Source organism: Dryobates pubescens, chromosome 6 (assembly GCF_014839835.1).
Source record: "Dryobates pubescens isolate bDryPub1 chromosome 6, bDryPub1.pri, whole genome shotgun sequence".
NCBI lineage: Eukaryota > Metazoa > Chordata > Aves > Piciformes > Picidae > Dryobates > Dryobates pubescens.
Window position 1 is genome coordinate 29,151,650 of NC_071617.1, and position 26,753 is coordinate 29,178,402.

General features: G+C 40.6%; 2 protein-coding genes across 4 annotated transcripts; one reads left to right on the top strand and one right to left on the bottom strand.

The window, feature by feature from the left end:
* Positions 1–3,358: 3,358 nt before the first annotated feature.
* On the top strand, positions 3,359–5,839 carry C6H6orf120 (chromosome 6 C6orf120 homolog). Its single transcript, XM_054162814.1, has 2 exons — positions 3,359–3,552; positions 4,772–5,839. The coding sequence occupies exon 2, from the start codon at positions 4,817–4,819 to the stop codon at positions 5,369–5,371; it is 555 nt and encodes a 184-aa protein (XP_054018789.1). The 5' UTR covers positions 3,359–3,552; positions 4,772–4,816; the 3' UTR covers positions 5,372–5,839.
* Positions 5,840–5,957: 118 nt separating this feature from the next.
* On the bottom strand, positions 5,958–25,832 carry PHF10 (PHD finger protein 10). 3 transcript variants are annotated; one of them, XM_054162813.1, is made up of 12 exons: positions 25,033–25,202; positions 22,291–22,397; positions 21,698–21,828; positions 20,870–20,947; positions 19,593–19,726; positions 19,341–19,490; positions 17,619–17,728; positions 15,930–16,083; positions 13,438–13,593; positions 8,665–8,773; positions 8,196–8,384; positions 5,958–6,766 (listed from the first exon to the last, which is right to left on the bottom strand). In XM_054162813.1, exons 1-12 carry the CDS (start codon positions 25,099–25,101, stop codon positions 6,681–6,683), a joined length of 1,473 nt encoding a protein of 490 aa, XP_054018788.1. In that variant the 5' UTR covers positions 25,102–25,202; the 3' UTR covers positions 5,958–6,680. The 3 variants fall into 3 exon arrangements, with proteins under 3 accessions (XP_054018788.1, XP_054018787.1, XP_054018786.1); XM_054162812.1 differs by having other exon boundaries at positions 20,870–20,953; XM_054162811.1 differs by lacking the exon at positions 13,438–13,593 and having other exon boundaries at positions 20,870–20,953; positions 25,033–25,832.
* Positions 25,833–26,753: the final 921 nt, after the last annotated feature.

The window sequence follows — 26,753 nt, forward strand, 5'->3', positions numbered from 1 at the left end:
GGAAAACCTCCCTACCGGCCCCACAGCCCGGCCCCAGCGCCGAATGGCGGAACGGTAACCGGGGCAGGGGCGCGTCCGGCGGGTCGCCGAGTGGAACAAGCCTCCCCCGCCCGCGGAATGGGGCGGACTCGGACTGCCCTCCTCCGCCCGCTCAACGACGGGCGCGAGCCTAACGGCTCCACCGTCTCTGACGAGCGGCGGCCGACCTCTGTCCCCGCAGCTGTCCAAGTCACCTGGACATGCTCTGAGCGATCTGATCTAATTAGGACTCTTCTGAACGGAAAGTTTGACTGTAAGAGTCTGGAGGTCCTTTCCAACTCGAGTTACACTTCTTAAGATGAGGTTTTTTGTCCGTGCCAATTTAAACCATTTTGATGGACATCAATCTGCAGACTCAATACTGCATTTCAGGTATTTTCCACAGGAATGTCTTTCTTGTATCTGTCTGTAATTAACGCTACAAGCTTTTATCCTTTATATAAGCATCTAATAAACACCATAGGTGTTAACACTCCCTGTTAGTTTTGCTAGGAGTACCAGAACAAATTCACTTTTGCACATCCTTGTGAATTTGGATAAAGCCACTGTATTCAGCATCAGCTGCAGAGGTACCTCAGTGACACTTTGCATTTCTTTTCTTAACTGTGACTCACGACTGAGAATACTAAAGAAAAAATATATTGTAATGCTTATGACAATTTTAATGAGTGACAGTCATGGATGTGTTAAGGACAGCTAACAGTAAAAACAGACAAATGCTGATACAGAAAAAAGGTGCTGTTGACACAGGCAAACAACCCCTAGGAGTAAAGAACTCATTCTGAAATGTCTTGTGTCTTTGTCTGTACCTGTTGCTAAGCATTTTACTATGTTTTTTTCCCCAATTCTTTTCACTATAGCTGTCATCTTTCAGTATTTGTAGCTACAATATTTTTAACAACCTACTATCCATAACAACTAGGAAACTAGTAGAAATCCAAGGAATTATTGTTCCAGGTGTGGAGCACTACAACACATTCGAATAAGTTCTGTGGTTTCTTGGTGGCTGAAACACCTCTCATCCCATAATGTGACAAGAAGCAGATTTCCACCCTATTGGGATGAAGTGGCACTTGCATGAGAGCACCAGTAACATGTCAGTGTGAAGTGAGAAATTTATACCACATGCCAACCCCACGAAACATTCCTTCTGGCCAGGTCTTGTTTCTATGCAACACAGTGCTAAAAGACCTTGGCTCCAACATGTTCCCATAGATTGAGGATTCACCCATTTAAAATTGAACTGCCAACCACATTTAAAAAAAAAAAAAAAGAAAGAAAAATCCTGTTACAGTTTTAAGGCATTTTAGTGAAACAGCAGTTCCTTACCATGTCATGCTTTTAAATCCAAAAGTATATTTATTAGCCTCAATATTCAACCATTGTAAGAACAACGTCAAGTAATGAGCTACATTAGCTTTAATACTTTAATGTATTTTAAGCAGTTGATAAGCCTGTTTACAAGATTGAATTGGATTAAAGAATTAAAGAATCCACAATTGGAGTGTGTTTATACAGCCTATTTTTTTGAGGTAGGAATGACCAGCACAAGCTATGAGTTTTATGAAATTAGAGAGCTTTGGAGACAGAACATTGGTATACTTGCATTCTCTTGAATCTCTCCGTACACAATACACTTCATGTATATTTTTTTTTTAAATCTTGCTTGCAATTTTAAAGAGCTCAGTCAAGATAAAGTAATTGTGTTGAAATCAGTGGACATTCAAAAGCAATTGTATTTTTTTCCTCTCTTCACACCATTTTTCTATTCTGTGATCTTAGGTGACGTTATGTTAACCGCATAAACTGACACTAATTGTTGAAAGGCAGTCTATCCTGCAGTACGTGTATTACCTTTAATTTCTGTGCAGGTAAGATTAGATTTATCTAATTTTAGGATTGCACTGGGAAAAAAATGTTAGCATGTTGTAGAAAAATCTATAAAGCCACCCAGTGCCTCATCATCCTCCTCGAATGTATCATCCTTAACTCAGAATTTACAACTAAACAGATTTTACTTTTACTGGACTTGTGTCTGGTGCCCCGAAGCCGTGCCCCCGCACATCTCCAAGTGCATCCCTTCTAACATAGCAAAGGTATGCCCCTTCCCGACCATACTCCAGATGGTTCCCGAAAGCCAGGGTGACCGCTTCCCGGACGAGGCAGTGGAACCAGCGCTGACCTGGCTCACTCCCAAGCAGAAGTTCCTACCCACCGAGCAGACTCTGAACCATCCTGGCCCTCACGAGCGGCCAGCGTGATCCGACAAGGGTTAATGCCTTCCCGTAAGGATCCCACTACGGGAGCGCACCGAGACAAAACCCCACCACTCGGCACTGCCAGGGACTCATAGCATACAGCGGCCGCCAGCACCGCCAACCCACCCAGACCGAGCAGAACTGTCTGCTGAAGCATTGCAAAGTCCCCGCGCTTTTGGACATTAATACCATATCCCCTGAACTCTGGACAGCCCCCTAGGCCGGCAGGACACAGCCGCAGCCACCCGTACGGTCGAGGGAAACGACTGTCCTCCGTAAGCGGCTTCCCTCTGACGGCGCTGCCAAACGGCATTGCCAAACGCCCCCACCATGGCGAGAGGTCCGGACCTCCAGCAGCCTCAGGCCTCCTCAGCGACGCCCCGAAACGCGGGGGGCTTGCAGACCCACGGTTTAGCGCTGCCGCCGAGACACACCAAAAAGATACGGTCCACTTCCCACAGTGCCCCACACAGGCCAGCGTGTGCGGGCAGCGCTCTGCGTTGCTGTGCCCCGCCCCGCCTCCCACTCTCGCGATAGCAAGGGGACAACGGCTGGCGGCCGAGGGAGGGGGGCGGGGCGGGGCGGGGCGGGGCGGGCCAGCGGCAGGAGAGCTCTGCGGTGGCGGTGAGTGGCGCACATCGTGCATGGCTGCGAGGGGGCGGCTTGGAGGCCTCCCCCACTCCAACTAGCTTTGCTTCTCAGCTGCTGGGCTGAGTTCGGTGGGACGCTGTCGGTGTGGCTCCCGGGACTACGCGGGAGGGGCGGCCGTCTGCCCTGTCTGCCGGCTCCTCGGGGCGGTTTCCACGACCCCTTTGCCTCCCCTCGGCAGCCGCGCTTCCACGGGGCCGCCTCCGCCCGCCCTAGGGAGGGGCTTGCCCATGGACAACAGCGGCGGTTCTTCGGTGCTGCACGTCCGCGGAGCTGCGTTGCTCTTCTTCGGCTTGGCCGTGTTGTTGCTGGAGAGCTGTGGCAGGTCGGTGAGCCGCGCCCCGGCCCTCGATTGGAGGGGTGGCGTGAGAGTTGTGCCGTGCACACTGGGGCTGGCTGCCGTGCCGCCTGCTGTGCCACCGGCGGAGCCCGGGGCCAGCTGAAGCAGGCGGCAGAGTCGGCCGTTGCCTCCAGTAGCTGTAGCGCCCTCGGGGAAGGCGGCAGTTAGCGCAGACGGACAGAGGCGATTATAGCTCTGTCCAAGGTCTCCTGAAATCGCCTTCTTCCAAGTGGTGCTCCGGTGCCAGAAGCGCGCATTTGTCTCTAGGTAACAAGTATTTTCTGCTCTGATGTGAAGCTCTTCCTGTTCTTCTGCTCGGTTATTTCACCACCGCTTCGATTTGTCAGTCTGGCAGGTTCTGCGAATGCTGTGCTTCCTTCTTTTGTGCTGCCTTTGCAGAATTGTGGCCTTACAGTATAGAGGCCTCTGGGGCAGAAAACTTGAAACTACAGAAATAAGTATACAGTTTTTCCCTCCTTATTCTGTGTAACTGTAAAACCTCTAAGGTTTAAGTGACATCTCGGATGGTGTGATGCAGTTTGCTTTGGTGCTACCAGAGTATAAAACTTACTGGTAGCTTTCACGTTTAAGTTCATTATAGTGTCCTTATGAAAGGAGCAAGAATCTTTCTGTGAAACGTGAACGTGTGTATGTTTGTGACCCCTATACTTGACCACATGTCAAACTCAGTCGGCTGTATGCTTTGGAAGCCCTCAGCAAGATTCAGAACTTGCCTTTTTTTGTACATGCACACTTGCTGCAACTGCTTAAAGGACTGAGTGTGCAAGCATGCTGGGGTTGCCTGACTGGGAGCACATGACAGGGAGGGAAAGGGTTTAAAATCTTTCATCTTGCAGCATACCTTTCCATCTTCTCTTTGCCTCTGTAACACCAAGTTTCTGTTTTGTAAGCAGGTGCTATAAAGAGCTGAGTGTTTGTATAGTAACAAAATCTTCAGGAAAGTAAATGTGGGGTTTTTTTAAAGAAAAATAGGCATACATCCAGATTTGCACCATTACAGCCTTCTGAAGATGAGAGGATGGGAGAACAAGTAAGATGCCCTAAATACCTGATACAGAGTTAAGCTCCTTCAAGCATACAGAAGCCTTCTTTTGAAACTTTTTTTTTTTTTTTAAATGGAGGCTAAAATCATTACTGTGTTTCATCTGTGTCAAATTTGGCATGTATGCAGGTACGACTGAAGCCTCTGTCATTTCTGGATGAAAGAAACTCTCTTGATTAATTTTCTTCAAGAAATTCATGTCACTTTAATCATGGATTCATGTACTTTTAATCTGAAAGAGCTCTGACTCTGCAGTACTTTTTGTTACTGTTAAAAAAGAAGAAAAGGTAATGAACATACTTAATGACGTTGCCTAACTTTGTATGGACTAGAGGGGATTTGTAAAAATTACCAAATTTAAAAAACAGATTCTTTCCAAGAATGGAATACACTGAAATCTGAATTATGTTTTGTATTCATAAGGTAGCTGCACGGGACACAAGAAGATTGTGAATCTAGCTTAAGACCATGGCAGAAAACTGGAAAAGAATCCTGATAGTATTTGTGGCAGCTCAAGTATTTGTGGTAAATACCTCTGAGGAAGAGGATGTACCTGAAGAATGGATTCTTCTTCATGTTGTTCAAGGGCAGATTGGAGCAGGAAACTACAGCTATTTGAGACTACATCATGAGGGAAAGATAGTACTTCAGATGCGGAGTTTAAAAGGCGATGCAGACTTGTATGTATCTGATATGACGCTTCACCCCAGCTTTGATGAGTACGAGTTACAGTCTGTAACATGCGGCCAAGATGTTGTCCATGTACCTGCACATTTCCGCCGCCCGGTGGGAATTGGGATTTATGGTCACCCCTCTCACCTGGAGAGCGAGTTTGAAATGAAAGTGTACTATGATCGAACAGTTGTACAGTATCCATTTGGTGAGGCTTCTTACAACCCTGAGGAGATGGAGGCAAACCAGAAATACTCTCAGTCCACAGAAGATGAATCTCAGGATGAGGAGTCAATTTTCTGGACTATACTTATTGGAATCTTAAAATTAATACTTGAAATTCTTTTTTAAATTGATATATGCTGGACTAAGCCACACTTCAGCCTGTGAAACTGAACATGAATGACTTACTGTAATATTTAATACTCTTTGTTTTGTTTCCTGAAGAGGTATTCAGGTTACCTTTCCTAAACCAGAGAGGAAGTGGAGGAAAAAGCCATATTTAATTCTGTGTTGTAAATCTTCCCCTAAAGTGGCGAGCACAGTATTTGCAGTGTTCTTCAGAGATTAGGGTTGAAAAACGAATGTATGGATGGGGTATTGATAAACTGACCTTAAACAGGTGCTTAGAAAAATCAGCTCAAATTCAGTATTTTCTATTGTTTTTATAAAGTGAAATAAACTGCTGCACTTCCGTGTCCCATTTCAATTCAGAGCATATTTAAAAATCTACTTCTTTCCTGTGCAAGTATCTCCAGTAGAACAAAGGTTTCTGAGTTTGAGTTGAGTGGCCTAGGATGAAGGAAGGAAAGAAAACAATCACCCAAGGGGATAGATGATCTGTATTTTGACTGCTTGTGCTCTGCATCACAGCTACCATCTGTCAAGTAGAGGTCAGTCTAGTTACTCAGCACCTCTACAAATCTGTGACCTGAATCAAGTGCATGTTACTTCTCCACTATTACTGCAGGGAGAGTAAAGCCTTCAGCTGTTGTTTGTTACTCATCATAAGACAGCTGTTGTTACTCATCAGTAAGGCATTTTAGTTCCTCATTAAAAGCAAGGCAACGTGCAGTATCTTAAACTTGAGAGGTATTTTCTTAATACCTCTATGGATTTTTTGACTGATTTTGTAATACATTTTAATAAGTCAGTGACTTGCAAAGAAAAGGAGTTTGCAGTACAGTGTAAGGTCAGGTCATGCCTACACTTCCTTCAAAGTTAGGTTTTTTTCTGGAGTAATTTTTTCTTTGGTTGAGTCTCTCAGAATAACCAGTTGCTATGCAATTAGTGTATATTCAAATTGCTCTGTAATTTACTTTTCACAGAGCTTACTGATCAGTGCACTGAAATAGGAATGTTACTAGTATTTTATACAAACACTGCTTGTACAAATTAAATTGCAGTACTGAAAGCCTTCACTTTTTGAGTGGGAATCTGGCCTGTCTAGACAGCTGGCAGGACATGATTAGTGACTTGTACCACAACAACAACAAAAAAATAATAATTATATAGCCAAAATGAAAATTTTATTTGGTAAAAAGAAAGGGAAAAAAAGAAAGTGGTATTGTTCCTCTTAGACTAGTGGTTGGTTAAATAGCACCAAAGTATCACTTTAATTTGTGCAGTTAAGTTTTGGACAGCAAATTTTTGGGAGGTTTTAGCCCTCCTTGCTGTTTTTCCCCCTTCTTCCTCCTCTTCTGGGTACGGGAGGGTCTTTCTGACAACAATCACAAATCCAGCGACCTAAGAAAAGAAAGTTATCAATTATTGGGAAACTAACTTTTTTACTCACTCATCTAGTTTCACCATTCTGTAATGGGTGCTAATCTATTTGTAGCACTTCCTTTAAACAACCAAAGCTAGTCTTTAAGTATCTTCTCTAAACTGTGTAGCAAGCAGCATATAAAATTCACTGTCCCTTGTGGACTCGTAACAGCTGGCTGCACTAATCTTTATGAACCTTGAGAAGTGCCAGCACTGCTGAGGAAGTGGTTATTGGGAAAGAACTTGACAAAAAATGCTTGAATTTGCAAGCTATGTTTCCATGGGAATGACCATGAAAGGTTCTGGGTAGTGAGCCAGAGCAGAAATGAACAGCAGTTGAGGAGTATTGCTCTCCTGCCACAGGTACAGGGTCCTACCCCCCAAGCCAGTGTCAGTTATGTCAGTGCAGTCAGGCAGCACAGACTAAACTAATGGCAGGGATTCATCATCAGATCTAAAACTCAATTTGTTAAAACTCAATTTTCTAAGGGAACAATAAAGAAGTGAACAAAGGGCAGAAGTGTTTAACTTTTTCTATTACTACATCTGGAATCAAAGGCTGCTTTGGTAACTTGAGAGTTTTGTAGGTACATAATCCATTTTGTTTAGATTTTGTCCTTAGGTCAGCCTAAAAGTTAAATTAGCCATGGAACCTGTGCTAAAGTGACAGCTAGCAGCAGTGCTTCCCATAATGGCAATGTACAGTATATCTGAAGCACTTGTTACAGGGAATACTTTCATTGCAGCACTTACAGCCACTGAATACTTATTCACAAACTTACTATGGATTTAGTATTACATGAAAAGCAACAGCACCACCAGTTACTTTCTTTACACAGCCTTTGGATGGTCAGGTGATATGAGTGACCAGGTAATTTAAAGGTGTAGGCTGCCTCGCATCTAGGTACATCACTTTGACATTTAAGAGAAAAAATGGGAAGGATGAGGTTGAAAGAGGTGTTTATAAATGTTAAATTGTACTTTTTAATTTAGAATAATAGCACAAACACTTTATTAATGTGAAAGCTATCTTCCAGCATTATGCAGCAATACAGCCTCTTTACAGGTTTCTTTTATAAAAAGAGGCAATTATTCTCAGTGATCTGTGGATACGAAAAAAAAACCCACAACACCCAGTTCTGAGTGAGTTTGGTCAGATTCTGTTGTAAAAGCCAATTATATTTCCTACACAGGAATTGCCAACTTAAACTGTGCACAACCAAATATAGAGAAATAAAGATTACTAAAAAAGTTGGGTCCTACAGTGTGAATGCTTTACTGCAGTATTGCTTACTCCTACCCTTGACGCTTATTTTAAACTATTCTATCAAAAGCATGCATATATTAATTCTGCCAGAAACAGCCCAGAACTCAGAAGAGGTGGGAAGGGAACAATTAACTCTATTACCTGAAGGGATAGCATCAAGCCCCACACAGAAAGTGTGATAACCACGGTCACATACATCACAGAACATCATTTCTTCTTCATGGTGAGGCTGCCCACATATAATGCATGTTTTACACTCCATACATTGCCAAGGGTAAGTCTTAATCATAGCAACAAGCTCCGGGGTCATATCAAGGCAAGAAGGGTGGCCTAGATTAAAACCAATATTATTACTTCTGTGTCTGAAATGAAATTTGAAATTCATTATTCTGTTTGATTTTACAGAAGCTGAAGCTTAGCTCACCTTTTGGTGAGATCCTACAGTGCATTGAATGTGCTAGTGTATGTAGCATTAAATAATGATGGATCCTTAATAATGGACATAAAAGTGAACTGCACAGCTGGTACACAAGTGCAGCACACTAAGTATTTCCACAAAAAGATCTGTCAAACTCTCTGAGGAATCTGCTTAGTGTATGCAGATACTTACCGCTGTTGTCACACTGGGAGCAATGTATAAGAGCTTCAGCTTTTCCTTTCTTGTTGGACTCCTTACCCTTCAGACAAATTCCACATATAGCATTTGGAATGACCTTTGGCTGGAAGGGTAGAAGAGGGCTATAAATTCATTCCAGAAGAATTTACAGATTTTTAAAGGAAATCTCTTATATCTCCTACACTCGTATCAACGAACAATTGGTTAGAATGTGTGAACCTTAAAACATACAACAATAACTGACAAGCAGTGGCACTGAAAAAGTTCACAGACCAGCTACATAAAGTTTTATATTTGGCACATGTAGCGAGTTATACGCAAATCGAAGCAAAAATTTGTTACTTCTTCCTATGAATTCATCAGCTAACACTCCCTTCAGTGTAAATAAAATGTGACATAGCATTGGTTTTCTTCTGATACAGAGAACTTTTGTGAATCTCCATGCAGATTTCCTGTTTATGGAAGAAATTAAATACAATTTTCCATCTGCATGGAAAATTAATTACAAAAGCAATAAACATAATATTTAGATCTTCAAATTATCTGGTTATCTATGCTGTATACAGCAATCTCTTTTGCCATTCTTTCTTGTCACAATTGCTGTAAAAATACACACCCTTGCATTTAGCTACAGTTTTACATTCATCATCTTTGTTAATGATCATCTGGAGTGTATTTGGTTCCATGAAATCCATTTAAAAGTCAAGAGAGAAACAGCAGGCTGTTCCATCGAGTAACATTTGTGTATGTATTCTATGTTCCCAACTCAAGAGATACACAGTTTTATTCCAAAAAGGAACCTTTAAAGAAGTAAGGCATAATGGATTTCAGAAACCTTTCTTCTGTGAGTATAAAGCTTTGACGTCTGCATAATGAAATCTGTGAGAAACAGGGTTTAAAAATTCAGTATTCACTAATAAATCGACTAGTGCCAGGGTTTTAAAGAAATGTTGTTGTAAAGACACATGTAAGTATTGGGAGTTGAAGGCATATCACCCTGCTGTCTAAGGAACTGAATGGCATGTGAGTAAGCAAGAAGAGTGCCAGTCAACTACCAGCCACATGGGGAGAATGAAATTTAATTTCAAAGTAACTAAAAATGAAAGCATAAATTTGTATATATAAATTACCGACATCTCTTCCAATACAACTTATTTTTAAGTGTGTCTATTTCCCCAGCCAGTCTTTACTAGCACCTAGCAAGACAGTAACTTGACTTATTTTTAAGCTGTCACAAAGCACTACTTTAGGTTTACTGAAGTTTTCAATCTGCTTTGTGAGATAAAATATGGCTACAGTCTGCTTCAAATTGTCTGGTCTGAAGAGTTTCATTTACAAAATCAAAACACCATACCAGATGTTTATAGGCAACTTCCTTCAAAAGATGACAGAGGCATTCATACAGACTTTTTTTTCTTATTTATTTTAAAAAAGCAGAGTCAACCTGTTTGATACATAAATATAATAACAAAAGAAGTCTAACATTCACAAACATCTCTACAAAGTAATAAATATAATGGAAGCAAACCCACACAAACTCTTGTTAACTATCCTACATGTCCTACATGTATACCTTTATACCCTGCTCCTCCCAACCAAAGTGGCACATGCTTAAACCTTGTCAGTGTTGCAGCATTTACCCTTCCATTGTTTCCTGTTGTTTCAGCTACATTTTATTTTAATTGGGTTTTTATCTATTTCTACATAAACCAACCCTTTCTAGAATAGCAAGAGCACTTTTCTAATCAGACTTCGTTTGTTATGGATTTGTGCCTTTAATGTAGAGCAGCACACTCCTTGGTACTCCAGCAAAACTAAAGTGAGCTGCTTTTCAGTCACTATTCCTGCATTAGGTATGTGCAGTTAACACTCCGACACATAAAACTCAAGTTAGACACTGATACAGATGCATTTACTAACAATGCTTCCATCTAGTCTTACTTAACTAAATTGTGTTCATTAAGAAATTGTGCATGTTAGGGGGGTGAGAATCACAGCCTACTAATAATAAAGCTCCAACAGTATGGAAGTATTTTTACAAAAATGAAAAAATAAAAATACAAAATGTAAGACTATTCACATTTCAAACCAGTTCAAGTTCTACTACCATAAATGGCTTTTAGAAATGCTATCAAAAGAGTTTATCAAATCCAAATGGGAACTCACAATATCCCACCTGATTACACTTTGCTTTCTAGGTCCTCATCTTAGTGGGATGAGGAAGAAAGAAAATGAATGCAGGGCCAAAATGATGACTGCCTGCTCTGTAAGTTTTCACTTCCATGCTGCTGTGTTACAGCTCTCAAAACAAGCATTGCAACTACTCCATTTTTATAAGGTCCTGTTCTGAATGTAGAGAGTTCCATTTTCATATACAGTAACCCAAAACAGAAGTGTTGTAAAATATAGTTTCTCAATACATTTCAGTTTTATGTGCAAAAAAATCTCCTGTACTTTTAACAGTACCCTGTGTGTGCAATTGCAGTAACCAGTCCTGCAGAAGACTTGCTACTTGTAGCATGACAAAATGTAAAACACACGCTAATTGTTCTTTGTTAAAAGAACTAACAATAAAAACGGCTCTATATAAAATACATTATTTCTTTCACTCAAAAATAACTCAGTGAAAATGTGTGAATCCTGCAATACTCATAATGTGGCTATAACTATACATTTGCATGATGATGCCATAGCAAATATCCTTCAATTTTAACTACATGTAACCAAAAGATTACTGTCCTACAAAAATAGTCAAATATTAGAGAGTGATACAGAACAAAAGTATTACAAAGATTTAGAATTCACAGGGACAATATTTTAAGTCAGTTAAGCCTTCAGCTTGAAGTGCCTTATTAATTAGGCATGTATCATTATCTGGTGTTTTATAGACCAACAAACAAGAAACTTTCAGTCTTACCAGTTAGTACAGCCTATGTTACTTGGTTTACCGAAAGTGTTTAAATGTTCCTTCAAACGAGAATGCCAATCCTTCCACCCCCCCAGCACAACATCACCACTTTTGACTTATCAACAGCCTGATGGCTGATGGAGGCAGGGGATGCTGACACTGCAAAGATGTGGCACTGTAATTTTACAGTAATACCTTGTTAACTAACACAATCAATGATTTTGAACCAATAGGTAATTGCTATGGGAATCAATTTTCAAAATGCAGTGCTGCAGACTACTACTACTCTTCTACAATTAGAAGTTCAGAACTTTACAGGAAGTTCTGTTCCACCAGTTTGCTATGCATTCATAAGGCCATTAAATGGATTGGACTGATCAAACACTCGAGCATCTCACAAGCAAAGTGAGACTTCTGTAAACCAGTGGCACACAATCTCTAATACCATGCCAAAGAAAAAAGTAAATTTCAAGCTCTATCTTTGGATTTAATGTTCATGGGAATATTGGTATGCATTCTGTATTAACAACAATTTGCAAAGTTACATATAAAAAAATACACATATAGTACCACAGTCTAAATCTCCATAGTTTGCATATTTTCTTAGTAGGTTCCTGAAAAGAAAACACAACCAGAGCTTGTTGTCTGTTATGAACTTGTACAGATACTGTATGTAAATTTATCAAAGCTGTTGAATTCTTGGTGGAAATTAGCTTAACATAAGTTATAGTTTATTTACTATTAACTTGGTAAACACAGATAGTAAATATTTATGAATATAAAATGCAAGCCATCACCAGCTCATGTATGCTGAGACAGTTTCTCAATATGTATGATCTTGTCACTTGACAAGTGTTCTTTTCTCTGTAACCTCTTGTTACCAAGCATTCCTGATTGCTAATACGAAACCATGTCTTAATGTAGTGTCTTCCCTCTTTATGGGTCTATTCCTACTCCCAGTTACGTCAATGTAAAATTCTCATTACTTTCAGGGAAACAGGACTAGGCAGTAATGTGTTTTGAAAGAGTTCCATTATATTCAGATCCTCTCTTAGTATGCAGAATAAGAACATATAAATAATAAGTGCCAATTGGGGGGGAAACTTCAACCCACCACACTTCTGAAAGGTATTTTTATCTTAATTTTTGAAATAATTATAAATTAATATTGAAGATCTGGGTCTTAGGTTCAGCAATCACTGCTTGGCAGCTGAAATGTCTTCACATCCTTACCAGGTTTTTAGCTTGGATAAAAGCATATTGCTAACAAATATTTCTACATAGTATGAATTACATAAAAAGCTATTTTCTATATACTGTTAAAGTGGTTATGTAGTATTGCCTATACAACTGCAGTAAGCTTCTTGCCTTCCACCCTATACATCTTAACATCTCAGGATGAAAGGCTGCATTTAAAATTAACATTGTAATAATATGTTTAGCCACATAGCTGCACTTTACAGAACTGACCTCTTGCTATGCTGCCATACTAAATAGTATTAAAAAAAATACTGGATACTGAATGCTAGTTTTTAACTGGCAAGTAATTCTGACTGTTATGTTAAGGCAGACAGAAAGATGTAGAGTTCAATGATAAATCCACAAGGGATTTTTCTGGTGTTACTGCCAGAGAATCTGAGAAGTCAACAGAAACAGAGGCCACTGTATAGCTAAGATAAAGGAAAGCCCCACACAAAATAAAAGCAAAAAAAGACAGTAAGGAAGCAAACAGATGAATACACAACAGGAGAGCAGCTAGTGAAGTACAGCAAGCAGAAGTTTTGCATTATTGAAAAAACAAATATTTCAGCGAGAGGCTGGTCAGTAAAGAAGTTCAGTCAGGGGCTCTTTTCTTCTACCTTGTACCCAGGAACTGATTTGGATAATACAGAACGTTTGGAACCATCTTTTCTTGGAGTAGCACTTTTGTCTCTTGTTTTTTGTCTTCCCTGAAAAGAATCCTCCTGGTTGTCTGTGGCGCAATCACCTTCAGATACATTGCCAGACGAATTGTCCTATAATAAAAATACCATAGCTATATTTTTTATTTTTTTGGATAGACAGACAAGTCTTTCCTATGCCCCTTAGAGACAACTAAGGTAAAAGAAGGATACATCTTTCCTTCTGCAAAAGCATGGGGTATATCACAGTCTAGAACACCTTTGCTCATAATCTTCATCATCTGTTTTTTCTCACACTAAGAGACTGGCATCAGCAATACCAGGCACATTTTCCAGCTGGTCTTGATACCAGAGTGGGAAACAAAACAGTCTAATTCTTTGAACCGTTGCTCTTTAGAAGTCATTGACAAATCCACTATATCCAAGACATTGTTTACAAAGTAAAGGGCCAACAAAAAGTTAGAAGTACCCTTGTACATTTCAAATGTACTGCCAAATAGCACTTCCTTCAATTAAACACATGGAGGTTTTATCTGCCATCCTCATCTACTATTTTCACCAGGAGTGATCTGAATATTTAATTTGGATTGCAGCAGAAGAATGTCAAAGGCAAAACACACTTGAGTATTTAACACAGAAATAAACAACAGAATTTATGCTGCAGTTAAAGCATTTTTTTGAGAAATGAGGAGGTGAGAAAGAGGGGAAGAGGTTCAAAGAGGGTGCAATATCAACGTAAGCATAATTAAGAGCAGCAGCACAAGATTTTTCTCAGACAAGTGTTAATATAGGCCTCCAAAACCCTCCAGAAGATAGCAATACTATTATTTATTACAATAAAACCCAAAAGCCAGATTAACAATAGTGCCCTACAGTAAAACATGCTCTATGCAAACATAATAGTAACCAGCTACACCACAGAGCCTAAAATTAAACCAAACGAAACGGATATAGGGCAAAGGGAGAAACACAACACAAAAGCAAAGCAAACCATGTTGCAACAAGAAATGGTGAGCTTTACCATAATTTCAGGGGAAGGGTTACTTAGGCCCGGCCCATCAAAACACTAGAGAACAGGAAAACTGCTACCTGACTCCAACAGTGGAGGGGGTGAAAAAGGAAAAAGCACAAAGCATATCGTAGGACTCACCAGGGAGATCTGATGAATAGTAGGTAGCCAAAAGAGGCCTGATAACTGCCCACCTCTGTGTTCAACAGGTTATTTTTTCCCAAACAATATGCCCCAAAGACCAGCAAAGATCCCCTGCTCCCATAACCAAACCCACTTCACAGGAATCTCATTTCAAATTTTCCCTACGCTTTTCCAACACAAGGACATTTTCCTTTCTGCATTGTCACCAAGAAGGCTTCTGAACTTCTGCTCAGTACAGTTACTTTTCTTTACTATTAAGGGGAATGGAAGTCAGTGGAACTGGGAAAAAAAGGTTGAAAACCAACTATAAAAAAGCTGTGTGATTAAACCAAAATGCCAAGCTGATTTATAGCATGCTAAACTTACATAATTTCTTTCTCTCTCAAAACCAACCAACCAACCAAAGGCAAGTAGTAAGGGTGTATTAACAGCTGCATCTCCCTTGTTACACTGCAAGCTTGATGCAAGTATCACATGAATATTCAAAATTAATGCTTATATGGCAAAATTTAGCATTATATATACCTGCCATCTAACACATTAATTGACTAAACTAAATGCACCTGCAGTTTTACATTCTCTTAAAATTAGGGTAAAAATTCTGGGAAGTGGCACCAACATACTGACTGCAATATACCAATGCTTCAGTTGTACTGACAGTTCATCTGAAGCTCAGCTGCTTTTCAGCACTTAAATTACTATCCAGGGAGCTATGTGAAAGTCTCTCTTAACTTCAGTTAATTTTTCGGTAACAGTTAACTCTGCATTTGTATTAACAGAGAAAGCATAACAATCTTTTTAAACATGTATTGTAAAATAAAACTGCTTTTTACCTTCTCTTGGAATAAAATAACTGTTTCTGCACTAAGTACTTCCTACTGCTGCATCACACAAATAAAAAGATATAAGGCTATCAACACCATTGCTTTAGTAACAGATTCTGTGGGAGTTAAATAGCAAAACATGCTGCAACCTGAACTTCAGTGCTCACTCTCGTCAGAAAGCTAGCAACTTCTCATCAGCGAAAAGGGCGTAACAAACAGCTGAGGTTGGTAAGATTCCACAAGAGTTCTTTAAAAAGAAGGGAAGAAAGGGCATGAACTTTTCAATACCTGTTTTACTTTAAAAATGGACATCGGGAGAGCAAGGTTACAAAATAAAGATAAGTACTAAAAAGGGAGTACATTTTTAATTTATGATTCTTCATTTTGCAATTATTAAAAATTCTACTAAGAAACTGTAAGAACTAACAAGCACGAGGGAAATGATTTTGAAGAATACTTTCAATTTGTCTCACCGAACTGCCTTTTGTTTTCCGTTTTTCATCACCTCGTCCTTCGTCTGCATCATCTGAATCTCCATCACTGTCTAACGCAGGCAGCTCTGGATCCAAAGGAGGTTCATAAAGAGCTGTGTTTAATGGCAAGTAACGAAGTTCATCTGGAGAGTACCTAATGGTAAATAAATACACAAACGAATAAAATTAACTCATGTGTACCATATGCATAAATATTAAGTTACATAGCATACAAGGACTTCAATAAGTAAAGCTCCCTTTTGTCAGGACAGCACATAAAAAGAGTCTGAAAACATAGTAAGCATACTAGTTTCTCCTCCCAAATATGATACTAGATACTCATTGGTTTTGTATAGCAGATATTTGTGGAACACTAGAGTACATTAGCCATGTTCCAAATGTACATAATTTTAAGAGGCGAAAGGACCCCTTGCACATTTTTAACCAATTCACAGTGCCCGCATCGCATGTACCCAACAATTCTAATCCGTGCACACAAACAGCTTAAGTCCAAAGCAAAGGAAGAATATAGCTGTGTATATATGTATATAGACACATATGTGAGTTCCTTGATTACTGAAGAACAAAAAAATGAATATAAAAACATAATTTCAGGAGAATATGATGATCCAATCATGTTGCTTGTAGCCAGATAAGAGTTTAACATGCATAATCTACTTTAAAAAACCCTGAAACATAAACACAAAAATAATCCCACAAACCAAACACCTTAAATACTAAGAAAAGGGAAAAAAAAAAGGTGAAAGTTCTCTTACTATTATGGACAAACATAATAAGAAATAGGGTTCTACTATGATTCATATTTTGAAAGGTTGTGACCTTCATTAAGGATAAGCAGTTTGTAAGTGCAAAATAAACACAATATCTAGTATTTTTAATTCATTAATTTAGTAAATGTGAAGTCCTTCAAGAGTGTCCTGTAACATGCCAATTTAGGGTTGACTGTATGTGCACATACATGCTGAGATGAGGAAGGTATATGCAGGTAAAGAGCTTCTCTATAGAAAGCTTTGCATATATACAATGAGTACCACCTCTGTTTTATAGATGGAAGACTCAGGCAACAACTTTCAAATCAGTATGTATTTGTCAAATGGGAGCATGCCACTGGTAAAGTCTTAAATTTGTGCAGGCAGTCAAGCACACATTTTTCATGAAATATAAGCACACAACTGGCAATACCTTTTTCTTTCACAAATCCAACACTAAACCCAGCTAAAAGGACCAACCATTTTCCTTCTCTTAAATTAAAAGCTTCCCAAAAATTTTTAAATGGCTGGCAAGATTGGCACGCAGAAAACGTGATCACAAGCCAGCATTACAACATTTTGATACAGGAGTGTTGTCTTTGCACACATGCAGAAGCAGATAATAAGTAAACACATGAGGGTGGCAGGAATTAAATCAGTGTCTCCTTTTACAACAGTAAACATCTGAGCAGGCCAAATCTCAGGCACTGCGATACATCAGCAGAGACAGCACACTTGCAGCCAATACTGTCTTGTTGACGAAAGCTGTCACACTATGCATCTACTTAGACTAACAAAGGTCTCCAACAAAATTAATTCAGAAGCTTGTAGTAAATACACTGGAATGTTTTCCACCTGCCAGATACAGAGAAAAGAGATCACTGCAACAGTATCAACAGTTAGGAAGCTTGTAAAATACCTTTTGTAGTACTCCTGGAACTGGCCGGGTATGAGAGCCACCGGATAAGGACTGACCTTTGTTCTCTCTGTAGGTAAGATTTTGTACTTTCCTTGAGGCACCTGGATAATCTGTATTGTTTAGCACAAAACAATCATGGAAAATATTTTTTAATTACACAGTTTTATTGAGTTGGAACAGTTACCCAAGTTCTCCCATGGGAAATTCAATTCAGTAAACACTAAGAGATCCTACTCACGAAACACTGAACTGAATGATACTAGGTACACCTACCTTTAACAGTATATTGTGTAAAATACTTAAAAGAAAAAAAAATCTAACAATTGAAACACTAAACATTTATTTAACTTTTGTGACTGGCATCTTTAGCATGAATTGTCATTACTGATCTGTATTGGTAGAGGGTAGTAAGAACATGTCCATCTAATTCTGAAACCAGGCTGCACAATAATAAAATTCCATCAATAACTGGAATATATGAAAAGGAGAGGCTTATATAGCATTCTTCTTTCCTTTAAAAATAAATAACTCATTATCCACTATCTTGTCTCTAACATAGGTCAATATGTGAAAAATCTAAGCTTTCCATAATAGACTGCCATGTAATAATTTGCATAGAGAAAATTTTCGATAGACTACCTTTACATAAGCAGAACAGTCCTGCTTCACAATTCTGATTTTTTTGTTTATTTTATTATAGAAGCATGGAATATATCCAAGATAAAAATTATACACACCTAACAAAAACAAGGACATAACACTGACAGCCAAAAAGAACTATGGCATCCTGGGATGCATTGAGAAGATTGCAGTCAATGTGTTGCAGGAGGTTAACCTCCCTCCTCTATGTTTTCCTGGTGAGGCCTTATCTGGAATACTTAGTCCAGTCCTGGGCTCCCCAGTCCAACAAGGAAAAGAAACTACTGGAGAATCCAGCAGAGAGCCACTAAAATCATTAGAGAACTGCAACAGCTACCTTTAAAGGAAAGGCTGTGAGCTGAATCTGTTTAGCCTGAAAAACAGGAGACTGAGGGGGGATCTCTTAATGTTTATAAATATCTAAAGGGCATGTGTCAAGAGGATGGTGCTACTCTTCCCGTTGGTGTCCAGTGACAGGACAAGGGGCAATAGACACAAAGTGGATGACAGGAGGCTCCCTGTAAATGTAAGGGGCAATAGACACAAAGTGGATGACAGGAGGCTCCCTGTAAATGTAAGGAAAAAATTCTTCGCTTTGAGGGTCACAAAACACTTTAACAGGATGCCTGGAAAGGCTGCGGTGTCTCCTTCTCTGGAGGCATTCCAAACCGGCCTGACATGTTCCTGTGTGATTTACTCTAGGTATTGTTCAGACAAAATTTTGGAGGTGCTCCAAAAAAGAATCAGCCATTTGAATTAATAGATACAATAACAACAGAAGTTTCTAAGTAACCTAAAAATCCTTCTAATTTTATGCTACTAACAGCATACTAAAGACAACACAAAGTAAGAATGAAATTTTTAAAGCTTCCTGTGACAAGTAGTTTCAAGTTAAAAAAAACCCAAGTTTTTACACTACATCTATTTGAGATTACTTTTAGCTGTATTACTCATTTAATAGCAAAACTGTTTGAAGTCCCTGCATGACTGAAACAAGACTAATAAAAATCCTAAAATGATACCAAAACTACAACAAGCAAGGAGCTACCTATTGACATTGATAAGAAACTTAAATCTGCCTACATGTGTCTGTAAGTCAAAGTAAGCTCTTCTTTCTTCCATTCGTTCTCGGTTTAAATTGCTGTTGAATTCTGCAGCTTTCTTGGCAGCTTTTTTAATATATTCTGGAACTTTACTGGCTTCTACTTTCTGTGTGTTCTGCTGCTGCATTTGCTGGAATAAAAACAATTTTATTAATTCACATCAGTTTGAGAACAGCCTTTTCTTATACTCCATATGTTACAGATCTGGTTTACCTATACGGCAGTTACTTACAGAGTACTCTTTATAATGATCTGTTATTCGCTGACGTTCTTTCTCTTGCAGTATAACAGAATACTCAGCATGTTTGGCAGGGTATTCTTTAATCATAAGATCAATTACTTCATCACTACGCAAGGCTGTTAGACCTAAAATAGATAAAAGCAATAATGACGCTCTCTGGCAAATCTAACTGCAGGTTATTTATATCCCACAATCATCAAGTCTAGTTTTTGAGCAGCTAAAGACAACAACCTGCTATGCACAATGCTTCTCTCTCTTTCAAGCAGGAGTGACCTTAGGCCATTTAGCTTTCAAGGCTGATTAGGAGTTTGCTTCTAACCCAAAGAGCCAAGGCCCTCTTCTTCCTTACAGCTACAAACCCCCTTCACATCAAATCAGCTACCTACTCCCCAGGAAGGCAGAACCTTTGTTCCTTTAAAGGTTCCAACAAAATTATATCCAAACATTGACAACAGAACAGAAGTTGACTTCTGTTACTACCACTGACTATAAATATAACCTTAAGAAATAGGGATAGTTAACTCACACATCTCTACTGGACACATGAGGCAGAATATAGCATTTTGCTTCTATTGATAAAAATTAGATACTGTTCTCTCCTGCATATTTAAGTTGAAAAAAAGATAAAAAATTCAAGTGAGTTGGCAATTGAGAAATAAATGTGGCATACCAAAAATTGGCAGTATATAAAACAGCATTACATTTACACAGACTCAGGATATATGTACGTGAGTGTGTGTGTGTATACATATACACTAAAATGAGACAGGCATCATTTAATCTCTAACATGTTACAAGTCACAAGTATTAGCAGAGGAAGATAAAAAATATAAGTATTTTTAAAATATTTTTATATCCAAGCTATTTCAATATAAACTACATGACATCATTCCAATTCAAGTAAAATGCTTTAATGCACATGCTTCTAACATATAAGTTGTAGGATACTGTTTGCAGAGTTCCAACTAAGTTAGCAAAAATAATTTACTTTTTCATTTTAAAAAACTATGTTCTCTTTTCCAGAAGGAGAAAAGGGTCCCAAAAATTTAGTTGCAAAAGAGAAGAGATTTTGCTCATTAGAGCAGATCCAAAATTTATTTTTTAGTCATCAATCTGGAATACTGAAACTCCATGGCAAACTTACTGAAATTAATAATAAACTAGTTTGCATTTCAGAATTTACATTTTAATTTGAGAATGATGCAATTCTTCCGTCAAACAGAATCACATTTTCAGTCTGTCATATTTTTAATCTAACAATTTCTTACCTAATGTGCACTGAGTCTCTGTGATAACATTTAGTTCTCTGAGGTAGAGCTTCTCCTTGTGAGATAGATCTCGTCTTTCTAAATCTCAAAAAAAAACAAAGGGGAGCAATAAAAATGTGCATTTACCAACTCTTCCACTGGCATTGTCGAAGTATTTTGACAATTTTATTTTCAGTCAGTAACAGCATGTATTATGCTACTATTCCTATTAAAACTATAATTTTATAAATTAATTTTAAATGTAATATACACTGTAGGAATATGGTCCATTTTTCTGAGTACCCTGACCCTAAAGAATCCTGACATATAAGCTCAGAGGCATAAAACACTACAAACCATTAAAGGAACCTTCTTTTTTAATTTTATCATGACTTTTTAAAAATAAACTTCAGGACAGAACCATATTTGATAATTCTGAATAATGAAGGTTCAAATCTTAGAACTTCCCAGATTACTCTTTTTTAATTCATCCATGGTGTAGAATTGTTGCCATGCTTCAGGAAACAGAATATAGGGATACAGCTATCAAGTAAGAAATCATCGACAAAATATTTAAAACTGAGTTCAGTTTTCAGAAAGTACTTACTGATCTAACACCCAAATCAGACCTGTTTACTAATTTCCAGTGGCAATACCACAAAGTCTTAAATTATCTCAAAAACAACAAGATACCTTTTCAGTATGCCAGTAACAAAATGAGAAGCACAACAATTACAATTTAGGTCTGGTTTTGACACGTCATTTTTTTAATCAATTGGCTTATGCTACAGTCAGAGACACATCCAAATGGTACAAAGATTTTTATAGAAAATCTTTAAAAACAAATACCTGGATATTTTCTTTTAAAGGAAGTGACACCCAAATATTCACTGACTTGTTCCTGAAGCATATAGTATTCCCCTGTTTCATCTGGTGGCCACTTGTATTCTATCAAGTTTTCAGCAGGAAAATAGCTGTACCTAAGTATAAGAACAACACTAGAATAAATCCAAGAGTCCTTAAGAGAGATACTTACAGTTTCAGAAATTCAGTAATTCCTATTTATATGTCAATGAACAGCATCAATAAAGTTGGACAAGTTTAGGAGACTGCATTCCTGCTAACCCATTTCAAACCAGCAGTCATCAATGTTCTGAGGAACAGAACATGAAGAAAGGGAAATCCATGACAGCAGGCAGGGGACCAGGAAAAGCAGGTCAAAATTCACTCAAAAAAATTGCAATGTTTTGAAAATACAAAAATATAAATTAGATGCAGCACATTTTGTGTTGTCTTAGAATAAAGTCTTAGAAAGCTGTGAGAAAAAGACAGCTTCAATTCAGAAAGATAGAAGAACATACAAGCAAAGAAAGAAGAGTGTACTGAACAATACAGTAAGACTAGCAACAAAATAAGTAAGAATTGTAAAACATGGTATTTACGCAAGGTCTTGACTAGAAGTTTCACAGCTCCGAGAACTGTCCCCTGAGCCCATACGTCGTCTTTTGGATGGCTGGCTGCCATCATTGGAATTTTCTTCTGTGTCATCCTGAGATGAAAACAAAGATAAATCTTTTAAAAAGTTAAGAGTATTCCACACAGTACGTAAAACTTCAAAATATAATGCAAGGCAGCCCCTGGTTTAAGTATTCTGGCACAGAAGGAGATTTGGGTACTTCCTCAACGGTTGCGTAAATAGAGTACTGAATTGGCAAGAGCTGTGGCACCGACCACCAAGTTCATTGTTCATGATGTAAACTACCCACGGTATCAGCATGGCCAGACAACAGTAGACCCAGCAAACATCCCTCACTGGTGACAGTCAGGGACAAAACTACTTCCATTAATCAGGCCAGCTCTCAAAAGCAAGGGCAGAGCAAAGACACCAGGCCTTTGCTGATGGTTGAAAGGAGGGAAATATTAACAAAAGCAACATGGGAGTTTACAGACATATGTTTAAAATAAAATGAATGCTATACAGCTTACAAAAATACATTATTACAGCAAGTAGCAAAAACTTGTCTTTTGTGGGAAATAAATAAAATAAAAATGAAAGAAAGTTGTATTGCAATAGATACAAGACAAAGCAAAGTTATTACAGGGAACATCTATAAGCTAATTTACATGTATCACTATTTAGATTTCATGAGATCTATGCAAAGGGATTAAAGGTTGAAGACAGAAAAAAACCAAAAACAACCCTACCCAAACCAAAACATTCCATAAAATCTAGCAGAACGATTCCATACATTTCCTTGCATTTTTCACTGCTTCACTGTTCAATAATAACTCCTACCTAATCAACTTTCCACGTATTTAGTAGCCACCCTTTCATGACTTTAACTGAGAAACTGAAGGCAGAAGTGTTCAAGTGAATCATATATTGTCACCAGTAGTTAAGCCAAGCAGATAGCTAAGTAAGTGAAAGTCTAACATGAAGGAGTATGAAAGAATCACATTTCATAACTTCTGTGAAGTTTAAAAAGAAGTTACCTGTCAGAGTGAAATGGATAAAGCCCAACTATACTTACTTATTAAATGACTAGCACAATTATTAGGTCTGCCTTAGTGTCTTTCATTCCAGTATGGTCTACCACATCGTATTATATATTATTTAAAAAGATTCCAGCAAATGTGAATACATTACTTTTGTTATGTAGCATTTCACAGTACTATAAATAAAACAGGCCACAGGGGAAAAAAAAAAAACCTGTCTCCTGTACTTTTGGTTTAATTGCTTTCCAGAGTTTATTTTATTTTCTTTCTTGCAGAGTAGCAAGGAAGACAAATAGAGATGTAAAAGAATACAAATATAACAAAAAATTAAAAGCAAATTTAATTAAACTGTGATTTCTTTATGCAGCTATACTTAAAGAACCAGATAACCAGCACTTCCCCTAGTAATACAGTTTCCTAGTAGGGTGCAGAATACCCTATATAAGCTCAATTAGACAAATCAAGCAGCAGTTCCCAATTGAAACACTATCATACAAGTATTCTGTGACACTGCAATGTCCCACCGGTAATTCATCCCTACTTACCATGTGGAACATTACAGCACTCCAAATCTTTTCAGCTACTAAAAACATGAACAGGGCCAAAGCCATGCTTTACTATATCACAGCTACCACAAGACTGCAAAACATTTTTTAAAGACAGGTCGAATCTGACAGTTAAGAGGAAGTGCCTCACATCAGTTCCTCCCTTTGCTTTTAAATTTCATTTTATTAAATCCAGCATTGTTAAAAAATACAAGCACCCATACCACAGGAGAGATAAATGTCGTCCCCTTCTGATTTCTCAAGTGCTGAAATTTTCAGAAAATTCAATCACACAGGCTCCCAGACTAAAACACTCTAAGAAATGAGGCAGTCCACAGCAGAGGACTTTGCAGGAAAAGTATTTGTATTGCAATCTAAGACATACTGCGGTTCAACCACTTTTACCTGTCCCAAAAATAACAGGAAGAGTCTGGTGGCTTTCTTTACAGGGGAAGCCAAACATTGCCCCCAAAAAGCCACTTCTTTCCTTGAAAATGCAGGTTTTTCTAAAACAGACAGCCGTGAGACCTTGCAAAATAAGGTTATATTACGAGCTCCTGGTATATCTAACAACTACAAGACCTACTTAACGATCCTTTATTAAGCAGTTACCAACAGGTCTTTCAGAAAGTAACTGCCAGTGCACTCCGAGCGCGGGTGCAGAAGCAGCAGCAATCGCTTGGTGCTAGATACCCAAGCAGCGTTAGAAAAAGCGGGTACGCTTCAGCAGGCCTACACAGAACAGCCTGCGACTAGCCACGAACTTTGCCGGGCGCAACGCTGGGACGCTCCTACGGTCCGGAACGAGCTGTGGCGTGGCACCCAGCAAAGATAAGCACTTTTAGGAACAAGGACGGTCCCCTCCAGGCACCCAACCGGGCCTCGCCCTCGCAGCCCCGAACCCGCACCCATAGTTCAGCCCGCGGCACGGGACAGCGTCAAACCCCTGCAAACAGGCGGCCTGCTGACGCCCGTCTCTCCTGGGAGACATAAGTCGAGACCGGGGGAGACGTCGGAGGGTGAGGGGGGTGTCACAGCGCCCAAGTGGGGTCCAGCCGAGGCCTCCCGCCGAGGCGGCTGTTGCGCTGCAGCCACAGGCCGCCGCGCTGGGCCCGGAGCCCCACGCTCGCCGCCCGCTCTCACCTTTAAAGACTGGGTGCCGGGCGTGGCCGGGTCGCTGTCGCAGAGGCGCGGGGACAGGACGGCCGCCATGGCCACCGCGGGGGCCGCGGCCGGCTGGGAGAGGAGCAGCGCGGCTGCCGCGCGACCCGGCCTCGCGCCGCGCCCGGCTCCGCCCCCCCTCCCCCTGCGGGGGGTGGCAACGGCCCCTACCGGCCAGCTCGCGCACGAGCGCGGCGGCTCGTGCAGCTCCTGCTCCGCCCCCCTCCGGGCAGCCCGCGGCGACCCCGGCCCGCGCCGCCGGCCCGACACCCGGCCCACCCCGCCAACGCCGCCGCGTGGGCCCAAGGCCAGGGCCCCGCTGCCGCGCCCTCCTCCCGCCGCCGCCGCCGCCCTGGCTGCCGCGCGGCCCGGCCGCGAGCGCGAAGCCGAGCCACCGCGATAGCGCTTGGTCAGCAGCGCGGGGCGCAGGGGCAGCATCCCGCCGCGATGGTTAATGCCGAACGCCTCCGCTGCCGCTGACCAGCGTGGGAGCTGGCACTTTGCAGGGCTGGGCTGCTCCACCGCCAGGCTCCCGTCTGCGGGAACGTCAGCCGGGGACGAGCTACGTTTGTGAACCATCAGCCCCCGCAGGAGGGGTGTACGAGGGGGCGGGGGGCACGCTCGCCCCTGCGAGGAGGGCGCTTGAAGCCGGCCCCGCCGCTGCGCGAAAGCGCCCAGCCAGCTGCGCGCCGGGACGAGTCTTGGTCCCACCGTTACGGCCGGGCAGAGGCGGAGCGTCGCTCTCCCTGTCAAGAAAGACCCCCGGTCCCACCGGGGCGGCGCGTGTGCCTGCTCGCCCGCGCGCAGCCAGGCTCCGTGGCCGCGCACCGCTCCGGTGAACAAAGCGCGAAGCCGCGCCCCAGCAGGAGTCCCGGCCACCGCCCCCAGGCGCTGGCCCTCCCACTCCTCGGGCAGCTCCCACGTCCCGGGATGCTGCCCGTCTCTCGGGCCTCGCTCGCACGCGGCTCTAAACAGGCTCGGAGCCGTGCAGGCCACGGGGCGCACAGCAGCAGCACCAGCCGGGTATGTACCCGCACGCGCTCATTTTCAGCTCTTGACAACACAACAGACACTGAAAAAGCATCATATTTGGTGTCTGCACAGAGGAGTTCCAAAAGCTGGTATCTATGGACTTCACTGGTCTGCCAGACTCATGTTTTCCAAAATAAAATAATTGCTTCTCTTGCCAAATACGGACCTGTTATCAACAGCCTTGTTACTGACCCCATCATCCTCCTGCCACGTAAGAAAATGACCAAACTTGCCCAATTCAGTGCTTAGCCACCAGCCTGAGCACAGCTGTCATTTAAAGTGAGTTTAAGGCCCAGAGATGCCGGTGACTCGCACTTACAATTCATCAAAGGCAAACAAATGGAAATTTGCACAAATTTCTAAGTGCAAAACATAGCTTCATTCTTTGCAGTGTTTCCACACAAAATGGCATTTCAGAGATACAACTAGATAAAAACCTGACTGCTATCCTTTTTTTACAAAAAATCCCAGAGTTTTACAAATGCTGATACCTGCAGTTTATTGTAAGCACTCATTAACATCCCAGGCAGGCAACAGACAACATTCAAAATTTTTGCAAAGTTTGGCCTTACACCAGCTGCTTCAACTTCCACAGCAGAGAATTACGACAGATGAAACCCATATGTACTCAACCATATGCATTTCAAAAGCGTTTTTTAGGGGGGTGTAGG